At 58.5% G+C, this 13778-nt stretch overlaps 1 protein-coding gene across 1 annotated transcript in view; it reads left to right on the top strand.

The window, feature by feature from the left end:
* Nucleotides 1-13778, top strand: part of PIK3C2B (phosphatidylinositol-4-phosphate 3-kinase catalytic subunit type 2 beta) — an 83269-nt gene that overhangs the window by 30190 nt on the left and 39301 nt on the right. Inside the window, exons 4-13 of the mRNA XM_075529265.1 lie at nucleotides 1932-2032; nucleotides 2489-2643; nucleotides 2958-3078; nucleotides 6045-6156; nucleotides 6314-6393; nucleotides 6808-6871; nucleotides 8605-8751; nucleotides 9409-9442; nucleotides 10422-10617; nucleotides 11736-11858. Of these exons, the coding sequence (XP_075385380.1) occupies nucleotides 1932-2032; nucleotides 2489-2643; nucleotides 2958-3078; nucleotides 6045-6156; nucleotides 6314-6393; nucleotides 6808-6871; nucleotides 8605-8751; nucleotides 9409-9442; nucleotides 10422-10617; nucleotides 11736-11858 (1133 nt within the window). The remainder of the gene's footprint in view (nucleotides 1-1931; nucleotides 2033-2488; nucleotides 2644-2957; nucleotides 3079-6044; nucleotides 6157-6313; nucleotides 6394-6807; nucleotides 6872-8604; nucleotides 8752-9408; nucleotides 9443-10421; nucleotides 10618-11735; nucleotides 11859-13778) is intronic.

Below are 13778 nucleotides of genomic sequence, written 5' to 3'. Positions count from 1 at the left end.
AGAGAGTCCCCCCCGAAACAGAGCCAGTTCCTGGGATCAGCCCCACGCTTGTAGCTCAGAGCTTTTTAAAAGCCCGGCTGGGAGTGGGGGCCTGTGCCTGCTATTTATAGGGGCTGGGAGAGTCCTATTCCCAGCTCCGAGTCCTTGCACGGCTCCAGGCCTACTCACTGGGTCAGGCCACTGTAGGTGGTAGCCACCTCTGTCCCTCCCTGTCTCCCGCTGTCCCTGCTCTGTACCCTCCCCCAGCCCTGTGTGTGAGACACCAGGGGACCCAGAGGAGCTCCTTTCAGAGTCCCCTTGAAGAAGCTCCAGTCCAGCGAAGCTCTGGCCCATTCCTGGGGACAAATGCAGCCTAGGGCCTCTCCACCTCAGCTGGGTACATGGACTCAGCCCGCTAGGACGGGGGCCCCTTTGGACCCTCGGCCTACACCACCACCCCGCATTCGCCGGGCTTCCAACCAGATGGACCTTCTTTATCCTGGGCCTGCTGAGCCAGCTCTGGGGCTGGCTGGCTCCAAGTGCCAGCCTAGTACCCCTGCTGCCAGCCTCTGCCTGGCAGACCCCCCCAGCCAGCACCCGGCGATGCCACCAAGGCCTGCCAGGCGGGCAAACGTAAGTGGTTTTTGTTTTCTTATGGTGCCAGTGAGTGGTACTGAAAGGGCGTGGAAGTGGCTTTCAGTGGCCACTCTGTTTCCCCCCACCCCCACCCCTTCTCTTTCTCTCCTTTTTGTGGGTTTCATGCTGACAATAGGACTATTGTTTTGGCTGGGACACAGGCATGAACTTGGCAGAGCCAGGGCCTCACATGCCAACTGTGCCCACTGTCACCCTCCTCTCTTGCCACCTCCATCTGCACGTAGGGGAGCAGGCTGGCTGGGGAAGGGGGCACCTCAAGACAGCACCTGGATGCTCAAATGAGGAGCTCTGTTGCCACCACCATCTGGGGGGAGGGGTGGCGGCCGGCAGGGGGAGGGGGGAGGTGAGGTGTGGCTGTGAGGGGTCTGCTGAAAGCAGCAATGGGACCCAGCTGGCTGCATGTGCCGGATGCAGGCCCGGGACTGCATGGGCAGAAGCTTGTCACGCACCAGCTCCCAGGTCTGCTTCCTCCTGCCCAGGGCTGGGCTGCAGGTCTTGTTTGAGGGCTTCCTTGGGCCCTCCGGGGGTGACTGAAAAGAACTCTGGGTGGGAGTCCTGGGCGTCCTGTCTTAAGACCCCCCACCTGCCATCACCACACGCGTGTTCTCAGAGAGGAAGTGGGCCGGGTGGCTCCCTGACATTCCAGCTGTCAACAAGCTCGTCCTCAGCACTCCTGGACAGGCAGCTGCTTTGACGCTTTTGTCCTCAGATAGCATGCTTCAAGATGAGGCATGCGCCTGAATCAACGCCGCCCGCCCGAGAAGGGCCCTGGGGCGCCCTGCTGTGGGTCACTGAGCTTGTGGTGGGTGTTCAGGAGTTGGTCTAGGGGCAAGCTTCCCCGGGGACGACTTGGGCAGTTCCCTTCCTTCCCCTCAGTGGTGGGACAGGAGACAGGGTTGCCTGCCCAGGGCTCGGCCAGCCCCTAGGAGCATCCCCCAGAAAGCCCTCCAGCGGGCCTGTGCCCTGCCAGCCCTGCCAGGGGCGAATTTCTCAGGCTTGTACCCTCTGGAAGAGAGCTGGGCCACAGGCTTGGCCATGCCACCCAGGAGCCTGGCCTCAGGCAGAGCTTCCCCTCCCGCTGTTCAGCTTGGCTCAGGGTCTCCTAAAATACCTCTCTGTCTTGGACCACAGATACACATAGTCTGGTTCTCGTACGCTGCCTTCACAGCTGGTTGGGCGGCTGGGCAGCCCTTACACCCTTAAGAGCTTTAAGAGCTTGGAGTTGGGAGTCTCCCCTCCTGGGGAGAAGAGGCCGGGAGGAGAAGGGCACTGAGCCAGCTGTCCTTCTCCTAAAGGTGGGCTCGCGGCCCCGCACCGTCACCAACGGACACGAGTTGTTTGAGGTCTCGGAGGAGAGAGACGAGGAAGTCGCTGCTTTTTGCCACATGCTGGATGTGTAAGTGTTGCCCAGGGGACCACTGGGGATGTGGGAGGGTGGCGTGGGCGGGAGGAGGCCTACACATTTCAGAACCTTCTCCAGGAAGGGAGGAAAGCCGTATTTAAGGAACCCCTGCTCAGAGCTGTGGGCTGTTACTCCCAGCAGAGGGCTACGGGCATTTTGAGATTTCTAGCAGTCTGGTATTTCTAGAAAAATCCAGGAAACCTACATGGCACAGTGCAGTTACCCACCCGCTGTAGGCTCTGGCTCTCGGTTGCAAGTGGAGTCCAGGTGGAGCGAGGCGTATGTGCCCCGGAACCCGCAACGCCTATGATCAACGTGCCCCTGTACAGCTAGCCGCCCTGTTCCACCCCACTCCTGAAGAAGCGTGTTACAATTGTAGCCCGTGTCCGGGAAGCACTTCCACTCCTGGGAAGGCACAGCCAGCGTCCCGCTCCCTCTCTCCCTGCACAGCCTTCGGTCTGCCGCTGACATTGGGGACTATTCCCTCACTGGCTACGTCTGGAGCACCGTCACCCCCAGCCCAGAGCACCTGGGAGATGAGGTCAACCTGAAGGTGACCGTGGTGTGTGACAGCCTGCGGGAGCCGCTCACATTTACCTGCAACTGTAAGCTGCTCCTTGATCGAGCCTCCCTCGAGGTGGACTGGGGGTGGGGGTGTGCCCTGAGCAGCAGGGCCCTGATGGCCCTGATGGGGGCACTGGGGAAGCTTCTTTGAAAGACTGGTTCAAGGACCAGTTTTACGAGTCCCCAGCCCCTCCCTCCATCACTCCCCCAACCCCAAATCGTTTGCCTGTTTCATCTGCCCTTCCTAATGCTGGAGAAGACGGTGCTGGAATGGGGCAGGCATGGTGGGGGGGGCAGGTATCCAGGCAGGAAGCTAAGCCCCACACCCATCATCATGTCCCTACCCCTCTTCCAGGTTCCTCCACGGTGGACCTGCTCATCTACCAGACCCTGTGCTACACCCAGGACGAGCTGAGGGACGTGGATGTCGGTGACTTCCTGCTGAAGCCCTGTGGGCAGGAGGAGTTCCTGCAGAAGTCAGTGGTCTTGGGGGGCCGGGAAGGCCCAGAGGGGTTGTGAGGAGGGATGGGGTGGGGTAAGGGGGCTGGTGCTGAGCTTGACCCCACTGTATGAATCCCTGCCTTCTGGGCACACTCGTGGCCCCATCACACTTTGCCCGGAACTCTGCCCTTCCCTGCAGGGTTGAACCCTTGCCCAGTCTATTGTGGAAGGGATGTGGGGAGGGGGGGGTTAGGCAGAGACGGGGTCTCATCCTCTTCCAGCTTCCTGTGTGTGCCTGAGAATCAACCTTGCTGTGCCCTGCTCTAGGTGAGCAGCGGCGTCATCCCCGCTGGGGTGGAAGAAGGACCAGGCAGGGTGCCCTTTGGGAAGCTATGACACTTTGTTCTGGCTGCCCTCCTCGTGCCACCAACCCCACACTCTCTACTCTGGGCAGACACGGGCAGCCTTACCAGAGGCCAGCCCCAATGCCTCCATCACGTGCTCTCTGCAGAAGGCAGCCTCCCTGGACAGTCTGATGCGGGCTGGCTGAGGGGATCCCCTTTCACTCTCCTGGTCCTTGCAGTGCCCTGTGAAGGAAAAGCAGGAGAGGCGGTGAATCCCCGCCCCTGCACCCCCACACCCCCACACCCCCACACACACTCAGGTGACATAGCAGGAGGGCAGCTTTCCTCCCCCAAACTGCAGACTGGAAATGACCTACCATCTGTGACTTAGAGAAAGCAGACCTGGGGTGTCGGCAGGGCTGGGATGGCGTGGCAGCCTGGACCTCTCTTCTTACAAGCACCCATCCAGGATGCTCCTCGCTTTCTCTCTCCCTTCCGGATTGGGACACAAAGGGGGTTGATCCTGTCCTTTGCACAGGGCTGGAGTCATGACTGAAGATTCATAGCTTGACTAATGTCTTCAACTTTGGGGATGGCATGAGTGGGTTCCTGGGTTACCAGCAGTTTGAAAGCACCAGCCACTCCTCAGGAGAGACGAGGTTCCCTGCTCACAGGGCCAGTTCTCCTCCGTCCTGAGGGTCACGGAGACAGGTTGACTCAATGGCAGTGAGTTTTTCCCGTGTCTGCACCCTGGTCTGCAAAGCTGAAGGCTGAGCGCTGCTGGCAGAACTCCAGAGGGCACCTCTCAACTGTACTTGGGTGGAATAGTTTGATGGGTCCGGGTTGCGCTCACCTGCAGACAGGAGGGGCCCTAGTGCAGGGTGCCCTGGCAGAGAGAGCCCGGGCAGCCCGCACTGCTCCAGGGGCACATGTGAGCTCTGGGCTGCACCCAGATGATGGCTGGCTTAAGTCTTGGCTTGCCGCACACAGCTCCATGTAGAGCCTTGACAGCCCATGCGGGAAGGCCTCAGAGAGCCAGTCACAAACAGCAGCAGGAAAGGGCCGCTAGAGATTGCTCCCCGTTCTTGGTGCAGAGTCGAGGGCTGGTGGTCAACCTGCCAGGTGCGGGACTCCCTGCGGAGACCAGGTGGAGGTGACCTTGGCTATGCCCATGCCTACCCCTCCTCTCACCTGGGTGCACACAGTGAAAGCTTTTCTCAGAGAAGGTTGAGCAAGCCCCCTGGGGACCTGTGTCCTGACTCCCAGTTGGGAGACCATCCCCTCTTCCGAGCCTTTCCTACTCCCTCCCATTCCAGAAAAGCCCAGGGAGGGTTCTCGGCCCAGAGCCCCTGAGTGATGCACTTTGTGCTTATGGTTAGAAGCACCCCGAGGCACCTAGGAAGACAGGCCTGGGCATCAGCCCCTTGAGAGGAAACTGACCCCAGGGCAGCTGGATGGTTTTGGCTTGGGTTCCTGACAACTTCTCTGGGGACCAGGGTGGTGGGGTGGAAAGGACCCTGGGGCGGCTCCCAAGGAGGCCTCTGGTCTCTAAGGTGTCCAATAGGAGGGGCTGATACTGAGGAGGAAGCTCAGGCCCAGGTGTTGACTACTCCCTGATAAAGAACCTGAGCTAGCCCCCGGGAAGGTTGGGTTTCCTGCCACCTCCCCCACCCCTACCACACTCTTCCTTCCTCTCAGCACCCTCCAGTTCAGAGACACCACAGCCCAGCCTCTCCACCCACAAGTTTGGTCTCTAGTTCTATCTTAGCTGTTTGGGGTCAGGAAGGGGCTCCGGACCCCATGAGGATGTGGAGAGCCCCACAAAGTCCTCACAGGAGCTGGACTGGCCTTGGACTGGCCTTGGACTCTAGCATCAGCATCACCACATCCCCATCCCCATCCCCATCCCTCTGCTTCCCTCCAGTCCCTCCCATAGCTGGCCTAGAGTCCCAGCTCTCCTGAGGAAGGAACTCCCTTTCCGGCTTCTGTTAGCCTGCTGTTGGCACCCAGCCAGCTGCCGGGCTGGCTCAAAGGGGAGCCTCACGCCCTGGGCTTCCTCTCTGACTGAGGTGTGGTCTGAGGGGAGTGTGAGCTGCAGAGGGGCCACCCTCCGCTTTTGTGGGCCCTGGCACCGTGGGAAGGCATGCAGGTGGGCATTCCTCGGGAAGCCTGGAGAGACTTCTGGGGGGTGTGCACATTCCGGGACTGGAAGTAGAGCCCTGCGGGCTTGGCATCCGAGTGATAGAGTTTTGTTTGGCCTCTGCCAGGGGGAGACTTAGCACCACTGGGGAGACAGGGTGTCAGTTGCCAAGGCAGTTTCGTATACCGATGCCCACAGAATGGCTTCCCTTTGAGAATTCCCCCGTTCCCCACTCTGGCCAGTAGCTCCCCCCTGGGGTTCACCGTAGCAGCTGTGTTGGTGATGATCCCTGAGGGGAGTCGGAATTTGTATACATCCAGGCGCCTTGAGTCGAGACACAGCTCTCTGTACTCCTTCCTCCAAGCTCTCCGGGACGGTTTCCAGAACACAGAACACTGGGTCATAGCCTCTCACCCCCACCCTGGTTCTGCCTCTCTCTCCCCCAGGCAGAGGTACGCGTCTCCCTCCCCAGGAGTCCCTGGATGATAGTGGTCTTGTCCCTCCTCTTCCCCTCCAGCAAGCATGCCCTGGGCAGCCACGAGTACATCCAGTACTGCCAGAAGTTTGACGTGGACATTCGGCTCCAGCTGATGGAGCGGAAGGCCACACGCAAGGACCTGGCTCGCACGGTTCGTCCGGGGGAGGCTGATGCCTGCAGGGAGCCCGGCTGGCCGTGGAGGGGCAGAGCGGGTGGTGAGGGGCATGGTGAATAGCGGGAGTTGGGTAGGAGCGCTGAACTGAGGGGAAGGTATCCCCCATCTCATAACGAGGGCTCTTCTTCCACAGGCGAATGATGACCAGAGCCCTTCCACCTTGAACTACCTCGTCCACCTGCAAGAAAGACCAGTGAAACAGACCATCAGCAGGTGAGCAGTGGTATCGCCTTGGGAGTGTTCCATTGAGGAACCAGGATGGCCCCCAATGGGGCCCCCGCCTGACTCCCACCAGAGAGGCAGAGATTCTTGCAGGAGTCAGAGGTTGGAGTCCAAAATCTTTGTCAGGGACCTCACCCCCACCCCTACCCCCAGACCCACTGTTGTGAGGGTCCTGCTGCTAGTGTCTGCTCACATTCTCTACCTGGAGGTGGTGAAGGAGGAAGGACTCTCTGCTTTTGGTCTCTATGGGACGTGTGGAAAGATGGGAACCTCTTCCAACCAGAGTCTGATTCCTGAGCTGATGGCGGGACCGGGAGTGGGGGTGGGGAGGAGATGGGTCCTCCATTGTACCAGCTCATTCCTGACCTCTCCGACGATTTTCCCCTCCCTGCACCCAACTCCCAGGCAGGCCCTGAGTCTTCTGCTCGACACATACCACAATGAAGTGGATGTCTTCCTTCTGGGGGATGTGAGTACAAACCACGGGAGCCGGCCCGGCTGGCAACAGTGCCGCCCTTCTCTCCCACAGTGCTTCTGGGCCCAGCCAGCAGGGCACAGGGGCTGGGCTCGGGCCTAAGCTGTGTTCAGCCGAGCATGCTTTGCACCCCCCTAGCTCGTGGGCTAACCAAGACCACCAGCTGTCGGGCTACTGGCCAGTGGGTAGGAAGAAGCTCTGCTCCTCTGTTCAAGTAGGTCAGGAGCTGAGCCCTGATCCCCATCTCAGGAGTAAGATGTCCCTAAACCTAGGGACACACTGCTGTCTGCCAGGCTGCTGTACTTGAATGTGCCTTGGAGTGGACATCCCCTGCGCAGTGCCAGCAGCTCTGAGTTGCCACATCTTCAGGAGGTGGCGCTCCCTAATGCAGGAGGGGCAGGCTTCTCGCCACTTGGAGCAAGAGGCACAGCCCCCAAGAAAATTCCCCTCCCTGGAGCCTTGACGCCCATGGGAAACAGTTGTCCCATATGTCTGTGTGAGAGAGATTCAGACAGTGAATATCAAAAAGCAAACCCTGTCTTCTTGATAAGGAGCCCTGGTGGCATAGTGGTTACTCTTTGGGCTGCTAACTACAAGGCCAGGCATTTGAAACTACCAGTCAGCCCAAGGGAGAAAGACAGGGCTTCCTTCTTCTGTAAAGAGTTGTAATCTCAGAAACTTAGAGCGACAGTTCTGTGTCCTATAGGGTCGCTGTGAGTCAGCGTTTGGCTTGGTGTCATTGAGCCATATGTATGTGGTCATGGGTGTTGTATTTTGGGGGTACAGACTCATGTGGAGTTCAACCTGCAGCCCACTGCCAGGTCGCTTTCTTAGCAGCCCCTGACCACGGACAGTGATGGACGGGGAGTTCTAGAACGTTGAGGATGTGCTAGTCTGGCTCCACTATAGTGGCTGCTGGAGGCAGAGAGGTAGATACAGTCTTCGTCTTCAATGAGCTCTGTTCTGATTAGCTACGTGGGATAGCAATAGTAATTGATCAATAGCCAGATGTCTACAGTCGGTTGGTTCATCAAGGGCTCGTGGCTAGCGATTGGGAAGGGGGTTGTCTAGGGTACAAGCATGCAGAGTTGGCACTCTGGTGGCACTGCGGTTAAGGGCCCAGCTGCTCACTGAAAGGTCAGCAGCTCAAGGCTGCCGGCCGCTCTGCAAGAGGAAGGCGAGGCTGTCCGCTCCTGTGAAGATTTACAGCCTGGGAAACCCTGCTCGGTCGGTCCCACAGGGTCGCTGGGAGTTGGAGTTGCTTCGGCGTCAGCCGGTTTGGCTTAAAGCATTCAGGGGAGGCTTTTGTGGAAAAGGTAGGATTTAAGCTGGTTGAATGTATGTCGGGTAGATAGGACGACTGTGAAGACCTCGGAGCAAAAGTGCAGAAGGCAGCGCGTGGGGGTGGTGCTGGGCCGACGTGCGTCGGGGAATTGTCTGGTGAACTTTAGGAGAAGTAGGGTCTCCGTGGCCCCTTGCCATCTTGCCTGGAGATGAGAAGACAGGGTAGTGGTGGTGGCAGTGAGAGAGAACTAGCTGAGGGGAGAGTTGGGGCATGCGGCTGGTCATTTAACCTCAGTGAGCGAAGCTTTCTGCAGATGTCTGAAAAGGCAGCGTGGATGCCACTAGATACTTGTGAGGCCCGACTCCTTTCAGCCATTGAGCCAGGCCTTCCAGGACGGGGTGGGGCGGGGGCGGGGCAGAGGCCTCACATGCTCCCTCCTCAGGGGGACTTCCCACTGAAGGCCAACAGGCTGGTCCAGTCCGTCAAGGCCATCTGCAATGCCCTCGCGGCTGTGGAGACCCCGGAGATCACCAGCGCGCTCAACCAACTGCCCCCGTGCCCCTCTCGCATGCAGCCTAAAATCCAGAAGGTGAAGGGGCTCAGGCACCGGGTGGGAAGGAGGGGAGGGGGCAGCCCCAGGTTAAGGAACCCTCCTATTCGATGTCTACTTATAAAAATGCCTCCATCTCTTCCTCCATTGATCCTGTATACATCAGTAGTTTCTTCACCTGAGTTCTTAGCAAATAAATGGCGAGGGAGCCCCCCTCTTTCAGAGCACGGGGTTGGGCTGGGGTCTGCCCCAAGGTCAGCGGGCTGTGAGTGGTCCTGGTTAGCACAGGCGGCGTTCACAGCCCTGAGGCATTGCCTGGCTGGTGCCAGTCCATCAGGATGCAAGACCAAGGAGGAGGAAGACCTGTGCAGAGCCAGCCTCTCCTCCCGCCTCCTTGTGGGTGGGGGTGGAGGGGTGTGACTCCACAGGGTGGTGCTGTGCCCTGCGGGCAGTGCCCCCAAGTCCCGGTCTGCAGCAGAGCGGCTGAGCCGGGGCTGCTTCTGCTGGGCGGACACCATGATCTTATCCCAAGTCTGATTCGGGGTGTCCGCCCCACAAACCATGACTCCATCCTCCCTGGGGGATTGCAGTGCCTCGCCTGGTGCAGATGAGCACAGCTGTCAACAGCTCTTCTTCCAGCCAGGGCAGGAAAGGCCAGGCCCTGAGGCTCCCCTCTCTCCCCGTTTCCCCCAACAGGACCCCAGTGTCTTGGCTGTGAGGGAGAACCGAGGTGAGGCCAAGGCTCTGCGTCTGTCTATGGGGGGTGGCTGACATCGTGGTGTGTACTCAGGTGTTCCTTTGCCCCCCTGCCCCTAAATTTCTATAGCCTGGCTGTGCACATGTGCGTGTGTTTTCCTACGTGACATATGAACACAGCTGGAGAGCATATTTCTTTCCACCAAATATTCTCTCGTCATCTTTCCTGGTTATTCCTCTCTGTGTCCCTGGGGGATGGTGAGGAGGTGGAAGAGTGGGTGGGGTGGGGTAGGGAGCATAGCTAGCCAATGGGAAAGCTCCCACTTGGGAAGCAGTGACTATCTTCCGGGCCGCTTCTCACACCTGGGTTTCCAATTCTGAAATGGGCCCTAGGAGAAGGTGGAAAACTTGTCGCTGGAATTTCCCTCTGCGAATCTTCCAAGGGACAGCATTGCTTCCGCATGGGATGCTTAAGGATCATGAGTTCCCCCCATCTTTGGGATTTTAGGGACCAGTAAAATATTCCCAAGGTTATTCAAGGGACCTATCGTAGAATGGCCCGCTTTTTGTTTCACCGCGTACACGCACCCCCCATTTCCTGGGATCAAGGACATCGTAGCACTAAGCTACCCTCAGTGCAAGGAGTGAGGACAGTGTTTAAAAGCGATGAGCTGTCACTTTATGAAAAACTCGTCATGCCCCCCAGCTGGCACTTTCCTCCTGTCCCCGGAGAGGGGTGAGGTTTGCCGTGTGTATTAGAATCAGACTGGCGTTTGGGGGCCCTGGTGGCTAAGGAGCCCATGGGCCTGGTGGTTGAAGCACTTAGTGCCCAGCGAGAAGCTGACGGTTGGAACAGACCAGCTGCTCAGAGGCAGTCAGCTTCCACGAAGCTCCGCAGCTGTGCAGAGCCTGGGGACAGGCTTCTCTGAGGCCAGCACCTAGGGGTGAGCAGGGTCCTGGGCGGTCATGCCAGGCTTCAGGCTTTGCTGAGGCCCCAGTGCCCGCCCTCACAGAGAAAGTCGTGGAAGCCCTGACGGCTGCCATCCTGGACCTGGTGGAGCTGTACTGCAGCACCTTCAACGCGGACTTCCAGACAGCCGTCCACGGCAGCCGCAAGCACGACCTGGTTCAGGAGGCTTGCCACTTCACCGGGCCCCTGGCCTTCACGGTCTACGCCACTCACCGCATCCCCATCACCTGGGCCACCAGGTGAGTCCAGGCTGAGTGACCACCGCTGCTGCCTGCATGAACTGCCAGTCGTTCTGGACCACTTGTGTGCAGCATTGTGGTGTGACCTTACTGAAGTGTGGGGCTGGGGTGATAGGCACCTGAGGGGGCTCTGGGCTGGGCCCTCCCAGAGTGGGAGGAGAAGGCCCTTAGGCTCTGTCTCTCAGAGGCTGCATCCGCATCCCACCCCCCTCTGGATCCCGGGTCAGCTGATGGAGTCGTGGCGACAGATGGCCAGTTCCCAGATAGAGTGCATTCCCCTGTGGACACACAATGGGAGAGGATAGGGGGTGGGCATGACCCTCTGTCTGGGGCTCCCCCTGGCCTGGGGGCGTGGGTGGAGGCAGGAGGTTCACTTAGTAATCCTGGCTCCTGCAGGATCCCCCCAGCATCAAGGCCTGGAGGACTAGGCAATGGGTCCCACCCCCTGCCTTTCCTTCTCCCTCCCCCTCTCCCTTTGTTCCTCACTTAATGTATTCCTCTGGGCCATTGGCACAGAACAAAGCAGACAGCTTGGGAACCCAGGGCCTTTTCTGACCTCTTCTGTCAGGCACCTGTCACCAGCCACAGGGACCCCCGTGTGTTGGCATTCATGTCAGCATATGTCGTTTTACTCCCCCACCCTCCTTGCCTGCCAGTGATCACATGCGAGTGCATGAGTACACATGCACACACATGCAAAGTACACACATACCGAACGTGCACAGGCACACGCGCACACAGAGAACACATATGCACAATCAGATACACACAGACAGAACACATACATGTAGATACTGGCACAAGTGCACACACACACACACACACAGAGGTTGGCCTGGGTCTGTGAGGAGAGACCACAAGACCACTGTCCAGGAAAGGAAGAAAATCCACCCGGCCCCAGCGGCCCCTGCACTGGGTAGAGGATTCCAGAGGAAGCTGCTGCTTTCCGAAACGCTTTCATAAGTCCAGCTCGTTGGTCCTGGCCCCACATCCCGCCCCGTCCCCAGAGACAGAGTTGTCCTAGACAAATGGGGCTTGGTGGTAGGAGGTGCCCGGGTGGGGTGGCTACGATCGGGCGTGGCTGTTGTGTGTCCTGACCTGCTCCCTTGTTGTGGCAGCTACGAAGATTTCTACCTCTCCTGCTCCCTCAGCCATGGCGGCAAGGAGCTGTGCAGGCCTCTGCAGACCCGAAAGGCTCACTTCTGCAAGTTCTTCTTCCACCTCATCATCTGGGACCAACAGTAAGCCGTGCCCCCAGGCTCAGTGCCCAGACCACTGCAGACCTCCTCTACCCACCCCCGCCCCCATCTCCTCCCCGGGGCCAAGGAACAGACTAGGAACAGGGGCTCACAGCAGCTTCAATCCCGGCTCCTTCAGGAACCCTGAGCAGAAATGTGATTCGGTATCTGTACCCCATTACTCCCCTGGCTCTTAATTGGGACAAGTGTAATCTCTGGCTCTTATAGTTATGAAGATCCAATAAGAAGTATTCCTGAAGGCTCTTTGAATCCATAGAGGACCATGCAAATATTTTTTGCTTGGATCTTGCCTTCTTGAAAAACTTGGAACGCATCTGAAGGGCTGTTAACGTTTCCTTCTTCCTAAAGTTTCCCTAGCACAGAGCGAGGGGCTGCACTTTCCCCTTACAGATGGGGACTGGGTGGTGGGCTTGAAGCCGTGGGGGTGAGTCTGTTTTCTAGCGCCGTTCTCTATCAGTCATCTTGCTCCGCCTCAGTTTCTCCAGCTGTGAAGCGAGCAGGTGCTTTAAGCCACAGGGCGTGGTGGTGCTGAAGGAGGTAGGCAGGTTATAAACATGAAGGCCCAGTCACCACTTGTTAACAAGAATAAGGACAGTAAAGAGTCATCAGCAGGAGAGGCAGGAAGGAAATGGGGGCGAGGGTGCCTTGAACAGTGGCCTTGCAGCTGTCTGCCTGCCCCCGGGCCTGCTCCATCCTCCCGCCAAGCTGTCAGAAGATTCTGTTTGCTGCTTCCACCCTCCACTTCCCTGCACTGACTCTCGGGGTGTATCTGGCCCTCGTGCGCACAGCAGAACTACAGCTTCAACCTTTGGGGTGCAGCCTAGAGAGACCGAGGAGGGTCCTGGGGGAGGGTGGCAGAGCAGAAACAAATGGTGAGCCTATGGGAAGGCTCTGAGCGTTGGGTAGTTTTGCAGAGCAGCGAGAGCTGGGGAGTCGGGCCTTTGGAATTCCGTCCTCCGGCCGTGATAGTGCACACGAAAGGCCTTCCTCAAGCCAGCCCAGAGCAGGAGGATGGCTGCATTTGCTGGATCTTGGCTTTCACCGTCTCCTTAATTGATTCCCAGGGAAGGGTTGCGACAAATATTGGCCTTAAAACTTGTCCGAGGTCTGGAAGCAAGGCAAGTCGCGGGCCCGGCTTGAGCCCCAGCCTGCCTGCCGCGGGCCCCCAGGGGCTGTCTTCTTCCACTTCTGTATGAGGTCTCCATCTCAGACCCGGCAGTGGTGCTTACCCCGGCCCCAGGTACGTGGGGGTCATCCTAGTGCTCCCACCCAAAGGTGCCCCTGTTGGCCCCTCATGGTGAAGACTGGCATTTCAGAGCATGTGGCACAGTGTGTGTGTGTCGGGGGGGGTGGATGAGGGGCAGTGTTTCTGAGCACGGATTTGGAGGCCAGTCATCCCCGAAGTATTGGCAGGGACCTTGGACAGGTCATTGACTAAAACGTGGTGATGATACAGTAAGACCTGTGGAAACCAGAACCTTCATAAGGTGGACGCCTGCTCAAGAAGGGAGATTGAAATCTTTCCCACTAACAAGAGTGATAGATAGAAAAGCGATCAGACAACACTCCGCCGAAGGCGGAACACTTGCAAGGCCATGCCGTCCAGTTCCTGGGCCTCCAGGTGTCCCTGCCACAGGATGGAGCTCTGGTCACACACGGTGGGAGGCTAACCACACGGTCAGCATTGGAAACCACCAGACAAGACTCTCCACTCCCATATAGAGTGGCAGTCTCAGAAACCCACAGGGGCAGTTCCACCCTGTCCCACGAGGTCGCTGTGAGTCAGAATCGACTCAGTGGCAGTGCGTTTGGTTTGGGAAGTCTGAAGGATCATGGGAGGGACAGTTAGTCATGGCAAGTCGAGTGCCTGGCACGCGGCAGTCTGCTGCCCTCGAGTTGATT

This window comes from Tenrec ecaudatus, chromosome 1 (genome assembly GCF_050624435.1).
Source record: "Tenrec ecaudatus isolate mTenEca1 chromosome 1, mTenEca1.hap1, whole genome shotgun sequence".
NCBI lineage: Eukaryota > Metazoa > Chordata > Mammalia > Afrosoricida > Tenrecidae > Tenrec > Tenrec ecaudatus.
This window is presented reverse-complemented; position numbering and strand designations above follow the sequence as displayed.